At 35.1% G+C, this 23,640-nt stretch overlaps 1 protein-coding gene, 1 long non-coding RNA gene and 1 pseudogene across 2 annotated transcripts; 1 reads left to right on the forward strand and 2 right to left on the reverse strand.

The window, feature by feature from the left end:
• Positions 1-8,314: 8,314 nt before the first annotated feature.
• On the reverse strand, positions 8,315-12,465 carry LOC110902038 (annotated as a pseudogene).
• Positions 12,466-13,041: 576 nt separating this feature from the next.
• Positions 13,042-15,143, forward strand: LOC110899872 (pentatricopeptide repeat-containing protein At1g63330). Its single transcript, XM_022146770.2, has one exon. It carries the CDS (start codon positions 13,135-13,137, stop codon positions 14,947-14,949), a length of 1,815 nt encoding a protein of 604 aa, XP_022002462.1. The 5' UTR covers positions 13,042-13,134; the 3' UTR covers positions 14,950-15,143.
• Positions 15,144-15,211: 68 nt separating this feature from the next.
• Positions 15,212-16,189, reverse strand: LOC110899873. The gene is made up of 2 exons (XR_002570599.2): positions 15,741-16,189; positions 15,212-15,583 (listed from the first exon to the last, which is right to left on the reverse strand). It is a non-coding gene; the product is annotated as an uncharacterized LOC110899873 (long non-coding RNA).
• Between the last annotated feature and the right edge of the window lie 7,451 nt (positions 16,190-23,640).

Below are 23,640 nucleotides of genomic sequence, written 5' to 3' on the forward strand. Positions count from 1 at the left end.
TTTAAGTCAAAGTTTTCAAATTAAAGATTTAGGCATTTTGAAGTACTTCCTTGGTATTGAAGTCTTGTATTCTGGTGGGTCTGTGTGTTTGTCTCAAAGGAAGTACTGTTTGTAGTTGCTCAATGAGTTTGGATACCTAGGGTGTAAACCTGTTGGTACTCCAATTGAGCAGTCTCATATTATTACAAATAAAACTGACAAAGATGAGAAGTTTTTGGAAAATGTCAATGGTTTTCAAAAATTAATTGGCAAATTGATATACTTGTCATTAACACGTCCGGATATAAGTTATACAGTTCAGTTCTTGAGTCAATATATGCACAAACCTTGTCAGTCACATTTAGATATAGCTTTAAGACTGTTAAGGTACTTAAAGCAAAGCCCTGGCAGGGGTGTTATGTTCAGGAAAACAGGTAGCCTTGATTTGTCAGGATATGTGGATTCTGATTGGGCAAAGTGTACTAAGACTAGAAAGTCTGTTACTTGTTTTGGGGTGTTTCTTGGAGGAACACTTGTGTCTTGGAAGAGCAAAAAACAAGGTATTGTTTCTAGATCTACTGCTGAGGCTGAGTACAGGGCTATATGCTCAGCCACTTGTGAGGTAATGTGGATTAAGAACATTTTAACTAAGTTAGATGTGAATTGTGCTTTGCCTGTTACACTATTCTGTGATAGCAAGTCTGCTATTTCTATTTCTTTAAATACTGTGTTCCATGAAAGAACAAAACACTTTGAGTTGGACTTGCATTTTTTGAGAGAAAAAATTCCAAGTGGCATTATTGACCCACAAAAAATTGCATCTGATAATCAGATTGCAGACATTTTCACTAAGGGCCTAAATGTTGGACAACACAGTGTGTTGTGTGAAAAATTAGGTTTGTTTGATATGTTTGTTGTATGAATTATGCGGGGATGTTAAAATAAATGGGCTTATATTTCTTGTAATTCATACTTCAAATATACTGTTATTGGGCTGATTGTTATTGGGCTCTGGATATTATGATGACATGTTGTTGGGCTTGTCAAGTTGTTACAGTTGTTGTGAGTTCGTTATAGGCTCAGGGTGTTAAGTGTAACTTCAAGGGGTTTTGTGTGTTGTTCTTAAAAGTTCAGGGTCTTCCTTGTATCTTGTGATGGCAGCTGATATATAATGGAGGAGAGAGAATGAAGCTTCTCAGTTGTTCCGGATATTTTCTAGGGTTTCATTCACTTCTCTCTGTGTTCGTTCTTGCGGTGTTCATCTGGATTGTTCACCTTGGTTCATCTGGTGTTAAAGATCTTCATCATCTAGAGTTGTAGATCTCAATGTTGAGATCGTGATTGTATTAGAGATCTTGTTGATCTCAGTTTTTGTTTTTACTTTGTTTGTATTTCTGTTATGTTCAACAGATTTTACTAATCTGTTGAACTTGTATTGTATTTCATATAGATCTCATAAGTTTGAGATCTAGGGTTACTGGTTGGGTGTTTTTCTGGTTTGGGTAAATCAATAAAAGTTTTGTCACCGTTTTGTCACTAGATCTGGTGTGTTCTTTATATCTTTGTTAGATCTATACCATTTTACAAAAATCAAGTTAAAAGATATAATTAAAATTTTAGTGGCATTGATTCAGAAAGGGGACGACTTGAATAATTCATTTTAAAAATAGAATAAAATTATACAATGAAAAAGATGACGGTCAAAGAACCGGGTCTGCAGCAATGGACTATCTACCCCGTATCTGACCTGCCCAGATCTTTCTAGTTTGACCTAGCTCGTTTGTTGACCTTGAACAAGTCAATTAGTTTTTTCCTTCACCCATTTGCCAAATTTCCGTCATCCATGATTTCACAAATTTACATGTAATGTATGTCATCTGATCAATGTTTGAAAAACTGGTTCAAACTAGCAGGTAGTGCCGGTTGAACCGTCCGGTAGGACCGATAAAACCGTTCGTTACATCTGATTGAACCGCCCGATACACCTGATTAAACCTTTTCTAAGCCTAATCCGGTACGGTATAAAAACCGGATTTTGAAACATTGCATCTAACATTGATTCAAGAACACAAAAGTCTTGCAACGAGAAGATACCTTTTCAGGAGAAGTGGACGCAAGTGACAAGTCTAGCTTCGTCTTCCAAGTTCAACGATCAATCATGGAGCTCTAAACTCAATCCATCATTGGTAGATACAAAAACCTACGAGGGAGAGGCCATCTAGGCTCAAGTGAAATTAAAAATAATGTTTGAACTTGTGTACAGGTTCAATTTTTTTACCGGTCCATTCTTTTGTACCTAGGGCTCAAATCAGTTTGGGTTGAGAATTAGTTTTAAGGTTGAATATCGCAACCCACTCAAACCGTTTTGGATCGAGTTTAAAACCAATTTAGGACAAAAAAAATAAATAAATAGATTTTTTGCATTTTTCAAATCAGGTCGTGTTATAAACTAGTTTCAGAAAAACAAGACTACAAACCAATATGTCAATATGTGAACTGACATGTTAAGTCGGGTCCACACCAGCTTTTTACAAATGCTTGCATACACTTAAAACACACAAAAAAAAACATAGGGTTCTTAGAGACATATTTTTTTTATTATTTAATATATAAAATTACATTTATTCAGTGGCGTCTCCGAGAATTCACGTACCCTGTTCGAGCTTGAAAAATGGGCCCATATGCTTTAACGATAAACAACATAATTACGAAAATGACAAAAATTGTAATATTTGATAAACAATGCAATTTCGACAATGACAAAATCATAGTATTCTAATGAGTTACATAGTATTCTAAATAGTTGCCGAAAATCGTCTATTATATTGATTAAGTGGACCAAACTCTATAGTAGTATCTCTTTCAGGACCTTTCGCTACCAATACCTTAAGCTCATCCGCATTAAGTCCTCCCACCTTCTTGGATCAAATATGTCCACACGTTCTTGTTGCTTTTCAACATTTTCTTGTTGCTTAGCAACGTCTTCTACTTCCAAAGTTCCTCCTCGTCTTCTACTTCCACACGTTCTTGTTGTTGTTCTTGTTCTTGTTCTACTTCTAATTCTACTTCAACGTCTTCTTGTTGATTTTCAACATTAACTGTAGGTAGATTAGGCGTCAAAAACTTTTGCATAGCACCAGCTTGAGACTTCACCAATTCATCCGCTCGTTTCCTTTTTAGACGTTTTTGCCATCCGGAAGCTTGTTTAGGAGCCATTATTCATTAACGCCTAAAAAAACGATAACACTTAATCAATACAACAATACACGATGCGGGTTTTAATGTTCAACAAAATAATAATCAACATCAACAATTAAACTAGCAGTTCTGTAAATATGAAATTATGATTTATGAATATATGATATTGATGATCAGTTCTATCAAAATTTCAACAATTAAAGTATTAAACTAAGTAATTAAAAGTTATATTATATAAATATGAATATGAAATTATGAATAAATGAATAATAATCATTAATCAACATCAACAATTCCGATGTCACAACCGACACAACTCAATGACTCATCTCAATATGACAATATCTCATAACTTTCACTGTTCAATCAAAGTTTCAACTACAATATTCTATAAACGAACCTGAAACCTAATCTTCTGCCGTGCCGTAGTGCCTTCGTGTCGTTCGATTTCCTGCTGCGATTCGGTATTTCGAAGTTCCGTTCGTCCAGTTTCCAGGCCCTGCGTATTTCTTTTTTTTTTAAATCATTTTAGTATTGGGTTGGGCCCAATAAACCTATTGTTAAGTTGGGTAAATTATAAAAGTTACAAATCTTTTGATAATGGGCCTCTATATTGGATTTGTTATGTGTGTACAACTCTTTTTAAAAAAATAACATATATATATATAAATATATATATATATATATATATAGGGTAGGGTGTAACAACTCTCATTAAAATTAATAATTAGGATGGTAATTAGCTATTAAGGAAACCCTAATTAAGAAACCCAAGTAATTCTGCACTAACCCTAGAATTTCCAGAACAATCAGAATCAGGATCAGGGCCCCTAAAACTCAGGGGGGGGGGCAAAACCCTAATAACGATTATCTTCATAACTAATTATAAAATTCGAAAAATTAAAAACCGTCGACACAGCAAGCCTACATGCACGAAGGGCTACTCTATGAAAATAGGGTGATCACTCGCGTAGCGCGACGCCTAAAGGGGTACCCCCTCGCGCTACGCGACGGTGTCAAATTTTCAGTATAAATAGCAGGGGTTGGGACTTGAAATTTGGCACTTGAACGACGAAAATCGGAGTTACGTAGATCGAGTTATAAGCAAAACAGTCCAACACACACACACAATTATCGAATCGCTGCCGCAGAACAGGGTAATTACTCGATCGCTATTACGGTTCAGTTTCCAGGATCAATATACCCAAAGAATGTCTAAGTGCCGCCCACATTGGGCTATGCTTTGTCGTTGTCGATAATTCGATAATGAGTTGAAGCATTGTACTTTGTCGTTGTCGATAATTCGATACACGAGTTGAAGTACTATACTTTGTCGTTTGTCATTTTGATAAATGAGTTGAAGTATTGCACTTAGTCATTCATTGCGAATATTTGATCTCGGGAAATTATCGTAACTGCTGTATTGATTACTAACTCTGTTTTGTGTGCATTATTATGAAATTAGGATAAACAAGGATAAAATTACATTCTGTCAGTACTAAATCTGCAATGTGAGTTATTCTTCTTTTATAAACTCTTTTCTCACAGTTTGTGAGTTGTTAACTGTTTTACAATACTCCAAATTATTTTCAGAATTATAACTTACAGTGATTAAGTTTATGTAATCACCAAATTACAGCCGGTATGTGGGGTATTGTGCACATTACTTGATAATCTTCACCATTGGGGCAGCCATTGGGTGATATGACCATAATCACAGATACCATTGGACGTATGGGCCAATGGATCGAGTGGTAAAGTACTGTGGGTAGTTGGTTGATATCAGAGACATTGTAAAAGATCTTACCACTGTGAATTATAATAAATGTGTCGTTTTCAGTAACTAGAATAATTCACTCAGTATTTCCCCGCTGACAAAATCTTTTTCAAACATGTTTCAGGTGATCTGCTGTAATTCAGGAAAAATGCAAGGGGAAGCATTTCAAGCTTAAGATAGTGGCTCAATATAAAATAAAGAATTATGTTTTATTAATAAAATCTTGTTATTGTAAATTATCCGGGGTTGTATCCCGAATTGTGAAATAAAATAAATCGGGAAATATTTTAACTTAGCCGATCCTGTGAAATAAATTTTCCGCTGCTAAACTCACAATAAACAGAATACCGCAGACTTTCTGTCCCGCGGGTCCTGAAACGGGTAAAACCGGGTCGGGGGCCGTGACATAGGGATATGGTAAAAAGTGTCTAAAATGTAAGAAGGGTAAGAAGTGTTTTAAACCATTGGATATGTGATCTAATGGTTGAGATCAATAGTGCAATAATGTATTTTTCAATGTTTTAAATATGGTAACCGTATCCTACATAACCAAAAACACCTACATTCACTCATTTTTCCTTAAAAATCGGAATTAATAATCAATATCTAAATCGGAAGCCTCTGTGTTTTATATAAGATTCAAGGCGTGGTGTTTTACGTTTAGAAGAACTATAATCAGATTCATGGCGTGGTGTTTTAAAACATCTGGATAAATTGACTATGATTCAAGTCATGGTGTTTTATCTAGAATCCAAAAAACACCATGACTTGAATCATAGTGTTTTATCTGGAGACATTGTTCAATACAAAACATGACTATGATTCAATACAAAACATTCCCAGATTTTAAAACACCATGACTATGATTCAAGTCATGGTGTTTTATCTGGACAATCAATACAAAACATTCCCAGATTTTAAAACACCATGACTATGATTCAAGTCATGGTGTTTTATCTGGACAATCAATACAAAACATTCCCAGATTTTAAAATACCATGACTATGATTCAAGTCATGGTGTTTTATCTGGAGACATTGTTCATGGCGTGGTGTTTTAAACATCTGGAGACATTGACTATGATTCAAGTCATGGTGTTTTATCTGGAGTTCAAGTCAGATAAAACACCATGACTTGAATCATAGTCAATGTCTCTAGATGTTTAAAACACCACGCCATGAACAATGTCTCCAGATGTTTAAAACACCACGCCATGAACAATGTTTCTAGATAAAACACCATGACTTGAATCATAGTCAATGTCTCCAGATTTTTAAAACACCACGCCATGAACAATGTATCCAGATGTTTAAAACACCACGCCATGAACAATGTATGATTAAAAGATGTTGCGATTAAAAGATGATGAAGAATATAAAACAATCAGATGTATAATGTTTCCTAAAATTTCTCCTAATTCAAAATTCGATTTAAACCCTAAAAAAACTAATCGCCAGTTTTTTTTTTTTTGGCAGTTATTCTTGGAAATCAATTAAATGATAAAAATGTCAAATTACTAATATACCCTTTTGAATTAATTAGGATAAAGGACACTTGTCATTCCCAAATTATTTCTCATACTTCTCACAAAAGTCCCACTTTTTACAGGATCCTCTACCTATATATATATATACTAGTACGGTGCCCGCGCGATGCGGCGGGCGACACTTTGCATTGCGGTACTCGTTTCTGGTAGTTTTCTTATTCATATAATATTTATGATAACACTATTATGGTGGATATATGTCACAAGTGTTACACATATGTAATGTTTTTTTATAAAAATTAATAATCAAAAGACAAAAAATATTGTTTTTTTATAAAAATTAATAATCAAAAGACAAAGAATAAAAGATAAGTTGTTATAATTGTAAATTATGTTTATTTTATTGGTTAAATTATAAAGTATAATTTTATTTTTTAAAGTTCATAACTTTTTTTAAATATCCACATGGTACTTATCCAACAAACTTTAAGTTTAAAATTTTTGTTTTTATAAAAATAAAAAATAGTATTTGACTTGTAAGTACGTTTTAGACCTTTAACTTAAATTGTTAAATTTCATTTTTTACAGATATAAAAAATTTATATTTTTATAAGATTTCAAGAACCGTTTTTATAAAAAAAAATAGGATGTTCAAAGTTTATATCTTTGTTAACTTTATATCATACTAAGTTCAAATTTTTAGTTCCTAACTAATCTTATCTATATGAGTCTACTTTTAACTTATAATCCCTAAAAATATGCAACACAATCTACTATGTATCTAGTCAAGTTAGTAAAGAATTCTTTTGAACTGACTAATATTATCTATAACAATATAGTTGAATTTATTATTCCTAAAAATTTGCAACACAATTTAGTATTTATCTAGTAATGCTTGTAAATTTTTGGAGTATTTTATTTATATTACTTGTTACAAAAATTGTTTATAAATTTTTTTTTATGAAAAACAAAATGTTTTGTTTATAAATAAAGTAAAAAAACTGTTTTACACATGTAAAGTTTCGTTTTTAATAAAAAAATAATAATCAAATGACAAAAAATAAAAGATAAGTTGTTCTAGTTGTAAAGTAAGTTTATTTTGTTGGTTAAATGATAAAGTTTATAATTTTATTCTTTAAAGTTCATAACTTTTTTTAAATATTCACATGGTACTCATCCAATAAACTTAAAGTTTAAAATTTTTGTTTTTATAAAAATAAAAAATAGTAGTTGACTCGTAAGTACGTTTTACACCTCTAACTTTAATTGTTAAATTTTGTTTTTCTATATATAAAAAATTTATATTTTTATAAAATTTTAAAAATAGTTTTTATAAAAAAATAGGATGTTAAGAGTTTATATCTTGATTAACTTTATATCATAGTAAGTTTAGTTTTTTTAGTTTAGCTTTAGAGTTTATTACTTTATTATTTTTTAATTAAGAAATACAAATTATGCAATTAATATCCAAGAATAACTGCAATATTTTATAATTTCAGCTCGACTATATCTATCTGCAACATCTATTTATTGCAACTTTAGGATATTAACTTATATAAGTTATGTTGACTTATAAACTTAGAATACTAACTTTATTTTGAACTTTATTAATATGGTCATGCATTATATTGACACCAAAAATAAAGGTTAAAAATAAAATAAACTTTATTCATACGTCTAGATCAAACATAACAACTCAAATGAAAACAAAAACATATAACACTTGATGAATTTCATATAGACTGCATGAAATCCGTTCCGCTTCTGAATTGACACTCGAGGTAACTTTAATCGGGTTTTATGGTTTGTGCTTGAATCGGCAGTATCTTCTAATTCCTCTTCTTTGTCATTGTCCTCATAATCGTCTAAATTAACTAGTTTAATACCCGTCCGGTGGACGGGTCACGCTAATAGCGTAACAAACAAATTTATTCCCGTACACGGATCAAAAACCTCCCACGTATACTGTTCATTCCACGTTGGTGAAAAACTATCAATAATCGTTCTCGTGCGAACCAATTTATTCCCATGCTTCGCCACACAAAACGCATCCGTTGACCCACGACAGTCTTGTGTCTTCATAGGCGACAACCCCTTCGCACTTATAACCCCGAGCTCCAAAATCCAACTGCTCGGTTTCCATATTTCCTTCGCTGTCGGCCTTAAATCACGACTATAATTCGTATACTCATCCAACACATGTTACCCTCCATCCAAACACACTCATAGATGAATTCGACTCGCGAACTTTGCTTCTTTTTTCTCACCATCAATCACCTTATGTCTCTCAAGGTTGTGCCATTTTGAGTGTACGACTTTATTGTCCCATCTTCGATGAACCGAGTACAATGGCAACAAACATTTTCCTAGAATCTCATCTTTGTTACCTCTCTTCTACGGTTAACATTAAAGCTTCTTTGAACCGGTTCTGCTGCTACAAACAAAGCCACTGCGCGCTGTGACCCATTGAAACCCAATCACCAGGAAGTTGTGCTGCAGTTTGTTCACCACCTAGTGGAGCAAACTGGCCCCAGATGCTTGTACCTTCATCATTCATTTTATAAAAAAAACTTATATCTTACACTTCAATAAAATCATATTTATCAAAAGACACTATAAGGTGTATAAAAACCTGAATGGTTTGAAATGGTGTCGACCAGAATCTCTCTGAATCTAATCAGACCTTCGGGATTCTCTTCACACTCTTTCATCATGTTGAAGCATTTGGCTAGATATTCACCTTGTTGAGCTGCCACCTAAGACAACAACAACAACGACGACGACGACAACATTAGATTTAATAACAGATTATGTTTTTATTGATCAAGGTAGTTGTTATTTGGATTTACATGTGCAGTTGGAGGAAGACTTTTCATTTTGGTATCCACTTCAAAAAGTGCTTTTTTAAATTTCTCAATATCCAGTTGAGTTGCCTTTTTTGCAGCATCGTCTTGATTACTCTGCAGTAACTCGATGAAATTCTTCAACTTTTTACTCTTTAAATGAAGCTCCACTTGAGGATACCGCTCGATGATGTCGTTGATTACTTCAGCAAAGTCTCCTACGTTCAGCTTTCCGCTCTTGTTCTTATCCGCCTTGCTAAATATGGCTGAGATATCTTCCTGCAAACCCATTTTGCATAATAACATTTATTCAATTCATATTTTTATTTTTAATTTTGTGTTTATAATAAGTTAACAACATACCATTACTTTACGTTGATTTATCGTAGCACAATCACCAAGAGCATACACATTCGGCACTCCTTCCACCCTAAGCCATTCATCGGTTGCCATAACTCGTCTGTTTCCCTGTAATTCAACAAACAAATTATTTATGTTTGAAGTTGATAAGAACACTAGAAAGAAAGCATGTATGAATAATGAAATTAACCTGGCCAATTTGCTTCATGAAATCCATTACAACAGGTCGGGTTCCAATTCCAGTTGACCACACAACCATTCCGTATGGTAAATCTTTCATTTCACCGGTTGATCTTTCTTTAAGAGATATTGATTTGTCAGACACTTTCACCACCATTGACCCGGTTTTCACGTTAATACCATCTCTCTTGAACTTTTCTTCAGCAAAATCAGTTATTCTTTTGTCAAACCTACATACCAACAAAAAAGCGAGTATAATGCTTAATCAAACCATCATGTATAATGCTTTCATATTTGAAAACTTAAGGTCCTTACATGCTTAATATGTGATCACCGGCCTCTAGCAGTGTTATCGTCGTATATATTCCTCCAGATCAGGGTACAGTTTAACCAAATCTTCATGAAGAAAGTCGTGAAGCTTGGCTGCAAACTCCACCCCTGTGGACCCACCTCCAACCACCACAAAATGCAAAATTCTTTTCTTTTCGTCTTCACTTACACTCGGAAGACTTGCCCTTTCAAAGCAGTCAATGACACTCCTACGGATTCTAAGTGCATCTTCTACTTCCTGCAAAGAATATCCTTTCAAGTACACGTATAAAACTATAAATACAAATAAACCTTTTTGTGAATGAACATAATAAGAAATCATACCTTCAAGAAATGAGCGTTTTCAACGACACCAGGGGTTTGGTTATGCTTTTTTTTATAAAAACAGATTTTTATGCTTTAGTTGTTATAGTTAGATGCTTATAAACAACTGAATTAACCAAACAAACATCATTAAAACCAACTTTTATAGTTTTTATTTTTTATTAACAATATGCTATATCAGGTTAAGTTATAACTATATTATAGATAAAATAGTCTAACCATCTTGATAGCCACTGCATATGAACAACAGTTTTAAACGGTACCCTTTTCTCATTTGTGTGAGATTTAGCTTTCTTTTTTAAATCACGATCTTCACTTAATAGTTTTAGTGAAGTTCTATTTTCATTTTGCCTTTTGATTTCATTGGGTTACATGAAAAAATATTGAATTTTGACAAAAAAATAAAATAAATAATGAACCTACATACCTTGAACTGGTTGAATGTCCCCCATAAGCAAGTAGAGATAACCCTAAATGGAACCAATAATTTAACAGTATAAACCACTAAGATACAAACGATTATAATCAAATTCGGAATTGAAATTTTATAATCAAATTCGGAATTGAAATAAATGTGATGAAATTATACCTCAAGGATGTTCCGAGTGCAAGAAATGGTAGTTCTTGATGAAACGGTGAAGATGATGATGAATAAACGATGTTGAATAAGATAATGAAAGGGCGATGTCACAAATTGATGTGGGATAAAACCGATACCTGGAATGCAGAGGGAGACATGTCTGTTCAGATATGGAGCTAGGGTTTTTTGTAGTAGAGAAGATTGACAGAGTTGAACCCTGAACTGAACTCAGGATTGCACCATTGATAATACTTGAAGAACGGGAGGAGAGAAGAGGAGCCGAGTAAATAGGGAAGTGGGGCGAAGTTACGCGTGAATCCATAATAATGTGGGAAAACCACCGGTGAGAAACTGCCTTGAACTGGGGAATTGTGGAGATAATGGGGGGGTAACCACCACTGAAGGAACATAACCGCCCTAAACTGCTCTAATAGCAGTTATTTTTGTGAGTTTATGTGGCTAAGATTTAATCTCAGCCAAATCTAATGGTGGAGATTGATTTGAGAGTTGGTTACACTTAATGGGTTCCATATATATATATATATATATATAATAACCTCACTCCATTTCCATTCAGAGAGTCTCTTGAATCTCTTCCTTTGAGTCTCAAAACTTCTGATCCTTAAAAAGGACAAAAATTAAATACAAAATAAAAAAAAAAGATTAAATAAACATTAAAACTACCTCTTCACTAAATTCATGTTGAAGATTAAACTTGTATGTACTAAACATTGCACCATAAGAAATAATATCAACACTTTTATCACAATCATCCTGCAATAAAACACACATATAATAACATAACGAACATATTAATATGAAAGATATATGCAAAATTAATACTTAAAAACCAGCAAAATCAATACCTTAGAAGCTTGTTCAACAACTGGGTTGTTTAAATTGGCATGTTTGTCATGCAACTGAATCTAAAAAATCAAATAAGTTAATATTCACATAAAAGTAAATAAAAGAAAACAATTATTCACTGCTGCGATATAATAGAACTGACCTTAAAATTTTCAATCTCGCATGCTTGGTTTTTCGCAACAATTAAATTCAAAAGTGGATCCATTTTTTAACTTTGTTTAGCAATAGATACAGGGATGTCCTGCTATGTATTTATAGTAGAAACTATAGAAGTGCATTAGGGTTTAATTTTGGATTTGCCACCCCTTTATTTAGGAAGTTTGTTGTGGTTAGTTGTAAGTTTTTATAAGATATATCTAAGTATAGATATTAGGCTATTTTAATAAAATAAAATGTGACACATAATATCTTCATTTTATGTTACAGGACTTTTAATTCTTTTTGTTTTTTGTTTGCATTTGTAGATTAGGCGCATTAGATCACAAGTATTAATTACTTGTACATTAAAGCATTATCGACTTGTACCTTTTAATCCATGCATCGATATCGAACAAGACAACTATCGAAACTTCGACAAAAATGTGTAGGTCGTCATGCTATCTTTGGATTTTTTTAAACAATATAGTTTATAAGACATGTCAAGAATTCGTAAAAAAAAATATAAGTTTGTTGTGGAGGGTGAATTGTAACTAATTATCTAATAATTTTTTTAAAACCTCAGGGATTTAAATGTAAAAAGTTTAGGGGCTAAAAAATAAATAATGTTTAAAAGATCAAACTACCCTCATTTTAAGGGTCTTTCTATAAATAAAGGGGGAAGAAGTTCTTATTTTTTGGGTATCTTAAAATACCCCTCCCTCATGCATTATAATATAGTATAGATATATATATCGATTTTTTTTAAATCTCGTGGCCCTCGAAAAAACGGGCCTTGTGCGGAAGTCCTCCCCGCACACCTAAAGAGCCATCCATGCATTTATTCAACCCGTGTAATAAACAGGTTTTTAAAAATATTTTTTATTTGTTTGGTATATACAATTAAATTTATTCAACCGCTTAATACACGACTTTTAATCTAGTTTACTTTTGGTTGAAGAAGAACACACATGAATTCTGCTTCCCCTCATTCCTAACATTTCTCACCAAATCAAAGTCAGTGTTAGTTTGAAGAAGAATACGCATCAATTCTGTTTCCCTTTTTCTCTCTGTGATGATGATGATGACGACGACTCGCACAATTTCTCATCTTCATGCTTTCATCAAATTCAAAGGTGACTCCTTTCTTCTTCCTTCAAGAAACCCCCTTTCATCTTCCCCGTTAGGTTTAGCTTCTCTTCACTCTAATTCCTTTTTAAATAACGATCGTCCTCTATCTAAGTTTCAAAAAGTTACCAACTTGGATCATGCCTTTAACCTGTTCGATGAAATGACACAGAGACGACCACTGCCATCTGTTGTTCACTTTACTCAGTTGTTAAATGCTGTTGCCAAAATGAACCATTTTTCTTCTTCTCTCCACCTTTTTAAACAGATGTGTCTCATTGGAGTGCCTGTTAACGAGTACTCTATCAGTATCGCAATCAAGTGTTGTTGTCAGATGTCTCGCACCAATGACGGTTTTGCCCTCCTAGCTTCTTGCTTCAGGCGAGCTGTTGTCCCAAATGTCTTCATATTTAATACACTCTTAGATGGACTCGTCATAGAAAATAGGATTGCTGAGGCAGAGAGACTCTTCAAGAAGCTCATTAAGCAGAAAATTTGTGAACCTGATGTTGTTACATATTCCACGATGATCAAAGGGCTTTGCAAGGTTGGAAATAATGATATTGCCATTGGTTTGCTTAGGCTCATGGATGAAAGAGGCTGTAAGCCTGATATTTATGCATATAATACCATCATTGATAGTCTCTGCAAGGACAAAATGATAGAGGATGCTTTCAAGCTTTTCAATGAAATGGTATTTCACAAAGGCATTCCACCAAATGTCATCACATACACCTCTCTGATTCATGGCCTTTGTAACTTATGTCGTTGGGACGAGGTCTCTAAGCTGCTAAAAGAAATGGAGGATCTAAGGATCTCTCCTAATTTTCAAACCTTTAGCATATTAGTTGATGCATTTTGCAAGGAGGGTAAGGTGGATGAAGCCGAAACTATTATAGATATCATGGTTGAGAGAGGTGAGGCGCCTACCATAGTGACATACAACACACTTATAGACGGTTACTGTTTGCGAGGTGAAATGACCAAAGCAAGGACGCTTTTTGATTCACTTACATCTAAAGGTTTAGTCCCTGATTTGTTTACTTATAACAGTTTACTAAATGGGTATTGCAAGAGTTTGAAAATAGAAGACGCCATGCATTTGTTTCATGAAGTAACAAGGAAAGGTTTGAAACCGGATCTAGTCACTTACAGCACCATGATACAAGGTTTATTTAGGGTTGGACGTTGTGGAGATGCACACAAACTCTTTGATGAGATGCCAGCACAAGGCCTAATTCCAAATGAATGCACATATAGAATAATATTGGACGGTCTTTGCAACAACCATAAAGTTGATGAGGCGCTCTCTTTGTTCCACTTGGTAGGTGATAGCAAGCTAAATTCAGATATTGTTGTGCACACAATACTTATTGAAGGTGCAAGCAAATGTGGGAAGCTTGATATCGCAAGAGCTCTTTTCCATGACCTTGTTTTAAAAGGTTTGCAACCTGATGTTCGGACATATACCGTGATGATTAGTGGCTTTTGTGGGGAAGGTCTACTAGAGGAAGCAAAGCACTTGTTTATTAAAATGGATGAGAGTGGCTGCCCACCGAATAATGTTACTTACAACGTTCTTCTACAAGGATATCTGAAGAACCATAATTACAATGATGTTGAGATGCTTTTACATGAGATGGATGGAAGAGGTTACTCACTTGATGCTTCGACCGTATCGATGTTTATAGATCAAATTGCAGCTGGTTCACTGGATAGAAGTATGCTTAAGTTGATAGGTAGCCTTGTGCAAAAGAATTGATAACAACAGTCCCGGATTGAAACTGAAAGAGAGAATGTGTGCTTGATTATTTGTAGGATGACAATACTAATCAAATTTCATATATTGTTAAACCTGAGCAATGTCGACTTTCGTGTCTGTTGTGAGTACTCTTCCAATGTTCATATATACTGTACGGTTAATCAAGTAAGATCTTCCCAGTGTATTATTTGACATGTTTTTCTCTTATGCTACTTGATTGACTAGTTCGTGCTAAAATATAATTACATTACAAAAACCATAATATTGCAAACAAATATTTCTTTTCGTCAAACATAACTACGACATTTAATGCAGATGTCTGAAACTTAAAACATAAAACTGCACTACTACAGCTTCGTTTGACCCATATGTCTAATGAATATGCTGAACGGATTTGACTCATACACATAAGCTGCACTACAACCATGCATTATACCCATATAGTTGTGCATCAAAATGCATTATATTTTACATCAAACGCCTTCAATCGCAGATTGTTCAGCTTCTTTTATAACTTCTCAGCTGCTTCTTTTCCCCTGTTCTGTTATGTTTTTATCTCTGTTATGAGCGTATGGAAGTTCATGCATCAAATTCAGAATTTTGTATCAAATCTTTGCATCACTCATGTTCAAACCTGTTCACACCAAACCCTACTAAAATTGTTTTTTTTTTTTATCTAATAACAATATAACAGGAGCAGGACAAGTTTAAAAAACCTTAAAAATCTGAGTTTTTAGGTAATCTGATTTGATTCTAAAAACAAATCAGTAAGCAGGTTCATGTTAACAAACCTTCATATGTCGACACAGGGGATATGGGAGAGATAACAACCTCTTTTACCGAATCTTTCTTTCAGTTTTTGGCAATAGAAGGTTCTTAAACTCAAAAGTGAAGGCAACAACGCTTCTGGTAGATTCATCATGTTTGGGCATTTGAAAAAAGTGAGATGATGGAGGGAGTTGAGGTGTTGAGGATGGGACAATTTATTGAGAGTAGGACAATTTGTCAAAAGAAAGATGTTGGAGTCCCATTGAAAATGATTCAAATTTCTCAAATTCAACAATGAAAAGATAAATAAGAGAAGAAGGAAGTAGACGTGAAAACTGACTACAACTACTCACATCTTTTGCAGATGACCTTCCGTATAAAGATAGATGGACAAGCGAGGTTGGAAAATTCTGTGTGCCCCATTCCGAGATGTGTTTCTTCAATTTCCCTAATTTTAAGGAATGCATTTTGGGAGGCCAAAGCCCACGAGGAAAAGAAGCATCCATGTTTAGACAATTTATTATTCTAAGTTTCTTTAATGAGGTGGCAACTCATTGTCAGGAAATAAATGACTCCATATTTTCACTTTTATCCTAAAAAAATTATTCTATTCTATTCTATATGTAACAAAAACCAAGGCAGTGACATATGATGTATTGGTGTAGAGTGGCGGATCTAGAAACGGATCGTAGCCGTAACGTTTTATAAATAAGCCGTAACGAAATCGGAAAAACGTCAATTTTTTCCGAAATTTACATTAATTTTTCCAAATTTTTCCGTGCCAAGCCGTAGCGGGCGTTGCCCCCTGGTATAAGCTACATCCGCCACTGTTGGTGTAGCTAGGGTTGTTCATGAGTCGAGCTGAGCCGAGCCAGGCCAAGCTCGGCTCGATTATAAACCGAGCTGGCTCGGCTTGGCTCGGATTTGAAACCGAGCTGAAAATCTAAGCTCAGGCTCGGCTTGGTTTTAAACCGAGCTAGCTCGGCTCGGCTTGGTTTGGCTCGATTTTATAAAAAAAAAAACTAATATATACCTCTTAAAATTTAATAGCCTAAAATATTATTCAATAAAAAGAATATATTCAAAATAAGTTCAACCTAATACAATTCAAACCAAAATCAAGAACAACGCAAAATAAGTTTTAATTTCAATAAAATACAATATTAGTTCATTAGTATGGTAATCAATCTTCAAATATGCCAAAAATATCAAATTACAAACCTATATACATGTAAATCAGTTTTTTTTGTAATATATTATAATATAATGTATATAAAATTAAAACTTATTATAAGTAAATTAATTCGAGCTAAACCGAGCCGAGCTACAAAGCGAGCCGAACCGAGCCGAGCTAGGCTCACTTTCTAACCGAGCCGAGCCGGCTCGGCTCACTTTTAAACCGAGCCAAATTGAGCGAGCTTTTTCCGAGCTAAATCCGAGCGAGCTTTGAGCGAGCTCCGAGCCGCGAGCTTTTTGAACAGCCCTAGGTGTAGCTTTGTGACTAACTTATTATGCATCACCTATCATAGCCAGTCCCATTATTCAATGTGCAACCTCCACCTCCTCTAAACCAAACAACACCACCACCATTTCTGCATTTCATAAAGTAACTAGTTGTTTACCATGCGCGAGCGTTGCGGCGCGCTAAACCAAATCGTTCTATAAGAATGACAAAACATGTCAAATAACAAAAAGTAACTCAAACTAAAACGTCACGTATTTTTGGTACCGGTTCGGCACCGGTATTCACCGATTGTTACCCTCAAATACAACCCCCGCCCAAGGGGCCACGCCGAAACTCAAGCCCACCCGGGGTGGTGACTTGGGCGTTTGTACCCAACCCACCACACAACCCCAGCCCCATACCCCATATTCTAATATTTCCTAGATTTTTTTTAAACACATAGCCGTTGGCAAACGACTAGCACAAACGGCTACTTGTCTTGGCCAATGAGATCCCGCCATGTCATCTTGATAGCCCCGCCCAACGCTCGGGCTGAAACCCTCCGCCTAAGGGGCCACGCCGAAACCCAAGCCCACCTGGGGTGGTGACTTGGGCGTTTGTACCCAACCCACGCCACAACCCCCGCCCCATACCCCATATTCTAATATTTCCTAGATCTTTTTTTTAAACACATAGCCGTTGGCCAACAGCTAGCCTAAACGGCTACTTGTCTTGGCCAATGAGATCCCGCAATGTCATCTTGATAGCCCCGCTCAACGCCCGGGCTGAAACCCCCGCCCAAGGGGCCACGCCGAAACCCAACCCACCCGGGGTGGTGAATTGGGCATTTGTACCCAACCCACGCCACAACCCCCGCCCCATACCCCATACCCCATATTCTAATATTTCCTAAATCTTTTTTTTAAACACATAGCTGTTGGCAAACGGCTAGCCCAAACGGCTACTTGTCTTGGCCAATGAGATCCAACCATGTCATTTTGATAGCCCCGCCCAACGCCCGGGCTGAAACCCCCGCCCAAGGGGCCACGCCGAAACCCAAGCTCACCCGGGTTGGTGACTTGGGCGTTTGTACCCAACCCACGACACAACCCCCGCCCCATACCACATATTCTAATATTTCCTAGATTTTTTTAAACACATAGCCGTTGGCAAACGGCTAGCCCAAACGGCTACTTGTCTTGGCCAATGAGATCACGCCATGTCATCCTGATAGCCCCGCCCAACGCCCGGGCTGAAACCCCCGCCTAAGGGGCCACGCCGAAACCCAAGCCCACCCGAGGTGGTGACTTGGGCGTTTATACCCAACCCACGTCACAACCCCCGCCCCATACCCCATATTCTTATATTTCCTAGATCACTATTGATTTAGTTTGTTTTAATTAATACATTTGTTTTAATTAATATATGTTGAAATCACTATTTATTTAATTAATATATCAAATGGCAATATCGTAAATAAGTAGCACTATTCATTCACTTCTATTTTTATTAGTATATAATATAGTTAATTTTAAGCATTTTTACCTTTTCTTTTATAATTTTTTAAACACGATATGTAATCAAATTATGATAAATATCTACGTCCTAATATAAATGTTACTCAAAATTGAGTTGTAAAAAGTAACGTACAAGTGATCGAAACACAAACATACATATCATTAAGGTCATCTCATGGTTTAAGATTTTTTTTATCGTTTACACTTTTGGTTATTTTAATAAAATAATGCGACATGCTTATTTTTACCTAAGTTTCGTTAAAAGTGAGTTTAATTCAAAAATGAAAAAGTCAAATATACTTGATTTTTTTTTATTTATCGTAACGAGTCGTACCGATACCGTTCGAACAACATCCGTATTGATACCGGCATTCGTTTTACTGTTTTCTTGGTGTTCCTACCGGTGTCGTGACAAACCGGACCGCTTTCGACCACAAAACATCGGTATTGGTGTCGGTATTATCTTAGCCGATACCAGTATACGTTTTAATGGTTTTCTGTCAATGTATCTCTTTCGGTTTCTATACCGAGAGTTGATATCGTACCGGTATTGTAACAAAACGAACCGGAACTGACTGAATAGTCACTGCAACGCGCTAGGAAATCCCACAAGTTATCTATAATACAATTACCAACTTTGATTAAGAGTACTTTGACTTTTTGACTTTATTTTAATCATTTTTTAGTGTTTTTGTATTTTTTATACTTTTACCCCTCAACTTTTAGAATTGACACTTACAACCCCTTAACTTTCTAAGACTTTGTAACTGAGTTTTACGTTTTTATTTTTATGTACGTGTCGGTAAAATTAAAGTTGATTTACGTCTCGACATAAATTTTCCCCGGAAAGTAGTTGAGTCAATTATAATATGTTCTTATGCTTATTATTATGTACGTTTACAGTAGGTCTACGTTTTAATGTAAATTTTATTTTCTTCTCGGAAACAAGTCGGGTCAGCTATAATACGTTTTCATTAGACGATATAAATTCGAGTCACTTTACATTTCAACACCGCCGCAACACGCCGTACCATTCTTTAACTTAAAAAAAAAAACACTATTTTCTCACGTGCTTATTTTTATGCATGTGTCGGAATAAATTCAAGTTAGTTTATGTTTAGACGTAAATTTTCATTAACGTTATATTTAAGGTGACGTTTACGTTTTTATTTACACTTAATTTAAAATCAGTCCTTTCTCGCTATCTAATTTTATTTTATTTTTATGGTTTTCGGTCGATGTAAACATGTGTCAATATTTTTTTGAGCATATTTCTTCCAATTGCTATACTAAACCAAAATATATATCTAGGGCTGTAAACGAACCGAACGAACACGAACAAGCCCTTGTTCATGTTCGTTCGTTAAGGAAATAAACGTGTTCACGAACGGTTCATGAACACTTACCGAATGAGATTTTATGTTCGTGTTCGTTCATTAAGGAAATGAGCGTGTCCGCAAACGGTTCACGAACACAAACGAACACAAATAAATTTGGTGAACGCGGCAAAGGATAAAGATAGATGGCCCAGAGAGTAGCACTCGAACTTGAATCCATTATTGTGGAACGGAGGTCGATAGTATTCGCCGATTTAAATAATGACAAATGAAAGGGAAATGATGCATAAACAAGGTGAAAGTGGGTTTCCTAGTTTCATTGTTAAGGTAATAAAATAAATAAAAATTTAATAATATAAAAAGTATAAATAAAATATAAGAAAGTACAAAGATCTTCAATTAAAACACAAACACACGAACATAAACGAACACAAATCAACGAATGTTCAAGAACACGTTCACGAACACCTTACCAAACGTTCACGAACACAATCGAACGAACGAGACCTATGTTCATGTTCGTTCATTTAACTAATCGAACAAAATTTCTTGTTCATGTTCAACGAACATAAACGAACTTCCCGCCGAACGGTTCACGAACTGTTCGCTGAACGTTCGATTCGTTAATATATCGATCGAAACCCCGCAGCATAGTACGGATAATCTAACTAGTTTTAAACAAAAGTAACTTGAGATTAAGAATTGGGCTTAAGTTGGGCCCAACTTACCATATGTTAACAATTAGCCTATTAGGTCACCATTTCTATACCATTTTGCTTCTGCCGTTATCCTCATCAGAGCAGCCAACGACTCGTTTTACAACGGAATTGAGTCACTGCAACGGTCGTTAATCTTATCCCAGATCCAAAACGTTTCATCCAATCAATCTGTCAAACAGTGGCTGAATCATCTCCGTCATTTGGTTTCTCGACGATTTAGCAACCGAAGCTATGCCCCGACGAATCAGAAACCCGCACCAGCAAGGTAAGAAAGTTTATTCTCAAAGCATTCGTTATAGTGTAAGAGGATGAAGGATAAGATAAATGTTATAACCACTAGGTTACAAGATCTGCTAGAGGATAAAGCTACTCTAGGTTTGATTGTGAAAGAGGAAACTAGGTTGAGAAGTATAAATAGAAGATTACAAGATTTATCTTGTATTGTTGGACAGCAAGCGCAAAGAGAGGTGTTCGCCTGCCGGCGGTTATTGGGGGATGAACCATATGATCGAAACTTTAGCGTTGTTCCCATAGTTGGTATGGGTGGGGTAGGTAAAAAAAACTCTAGCGTGACTTTTTTATGACGAAGAGCAAGTTAGGGATCACTTTGAACTCAAGGCTTGGGTTAGTGTTTCAGATGAGTTTGATAACTTTAATATAACCAAAGTTATATTTCAGTCAGGTAATGGGGATACGCAAGGATGCTACAAATTTGTTTCTGCTCCAAGTAGATCTTAGAAATCACTTAAGGGAGAAAAGATTTCTATTGGTATTAGATGCTGTGTGGAGTGAAAGTTATGAGGATCGAGAAACCTTGGTTTGCCCTTTTCATGTGTGTGCTCCTGTAAGTAAAATCATCATGACAATAAGAAGGAATTAGCTGGTCAAAAAGTTGCTATATATGCATTAGGTGTAAACATGATGAAGATATTGTGAAAAAATGTGACGTCTTGCCTTTGGCTTTGATTGCACTTGGTAGATTATTGAGGACAAAAAAGGTTAGGAGGAATATTGGGAAGAAGTTTTAAATAGTGAGATATGGAGGTTACAAGATTCAGGTAGATTGTCCCATCCCTTAGGCTAAGCTACCATGATCTTTCTGCACGTTTGAAGCAATTGTTTGCATATTGGTCCTTGTTCCCAAAGGACTTCATGTTTGACGGGGACAAATTGGTTTTATTGGGGATTGCAGAAGCTTTTCTACAACAGTTACCTCTAATGGAAAGATGAGTGATTAGTAGAGGCTGCACAGGAATTCTTGTCTGAAGTTCTATTAGAGCAACAACATGTATGTGTAATTAATGTTCATTTTTTATACATGTTTGTGGATTATCAATTGTAGAAAAATTACATACAAGTTCTGGTGTTTTTAATATATATGATTGGTAAAAGGCATGTGATTGAATAGTTGTGAATATGAGAAGTCCTTCAAATATAGTTATTAGATATTAGAGGAGGCAGTTTTGACCCGTTTATTTTTGAATGGATCAACTTGGGTTAGTTTTAATCTCAAACGGGTCAAAAAAGTTAAAAAGGGTTGAAAGTCAAAGGGAAATTTTAATGTATATAGTCTCTTAAATCACAATATTTAAAGATTTAGATTATCAATATAATAGTACTGTTTTTTGGTAATCACATATCAAATGCTTTAATCATTTATTAAAAGATTAGTTATCTGCATTATCTTTTATTCTATCAGTTATTTCGAAAGAATGTCACAGTGTCTTGTGACCGGCCTTCCAAGGGGCCTTTGGTATATAGTTTTTAGATCTTTTCATAAGCTTTGGGGAGTTTGTACTTGCTTCTAACTCCTTATTTTCTCATTGAGGAAAAACATATTATGTTTTGAGTAACAAAACATATGAAAATCGACTTGCTCCCAGCTATGCATTTTTGGAAATCACTAGTAGAATGTCACCAAAGTTATACATTGGATCAAAATAGGTCAATACTACGAAACATGGAAATGAAAATGTCGCCACCTCATCCACTATCGTCACTAGCCACTGTAAAAACAGATATAGCGGATGAACCTGATCTGAACCAATTTGACATCTCTTTTCAAAATGACCCGCTTGCACCCTAACCAATTTGACATTTTTTAAAGTTGACTCCAACCTGTTATGCAATCACAACAAAGTTATGACACAGGAATATTCTCATTTTCACTGCTGATACAATAAAAATAGCCTGGTTGAAATCATAATGCAAATATATAGGTATGAAATTTAGATATATAGGTATGAAATTTTGAAAACATGAGATCTGATTAGGATTGAAATAGCGCCAATGAAATCAAATCGGATGCTGGAACGCTTGTTTTGGGAGATCAAAATTATGGATTATTCCTAAGATACAACGATTCAGAGTTGCACACAAGGTGTGTGATGGAATGCGTAAAAGAAATTCAGATGAAAATAATATTAATCAAATACATGTGGAACTGCATCTGAAACTGAAACGGTTGAAAGGACTGAAAATGATATAGGATATTAATAAGTTGAAATGAAAAGATGTTGAAGAATACGATCAGAAGTCTGACCTGTTACCAACAAAATACAATACGAGTCAACCGATTTTTATACCAGAAGGTTGAAATCACCATAACTACCATCAATGATGCACACATCACTAAGACTAGAGGGTATGGTTCGGCTCATCCCCACGGGGATGAGCCTCCACGTAGGCGCCACGTAGGCGGCTCGTGGGGGATGAGCCAAATGAAGGATGGAGGGGGATGGAGGATGGGGCCCCACCTCATTATTTTATAATTTCTTTTGTTTTAATTTAATAACCCAAGGTAATAAAATCTTTATAAAATTTAAAAAACACAATATAAAACAACATAAAATAATTTCATTTCATAACATAAAAAAATTACATCTCCTAAAAAAAAAGAAACCGAA

Source organism: Helianthus annuus, chromosome 13 (genome assembly GCF_002127325.2).
Source record: "Helianthus annuus cultivar XRQ/B chromosome 13, HanXRQr2.0-SUNRISE, whole genome shotgun sequence".
Taxonomy (NCBI): Eukaryota; Viridiplantae; Streptophyta; class Magnoliopsida; order Asterales; family Asteraceae; genus Helianthus; species Helianthus annuus.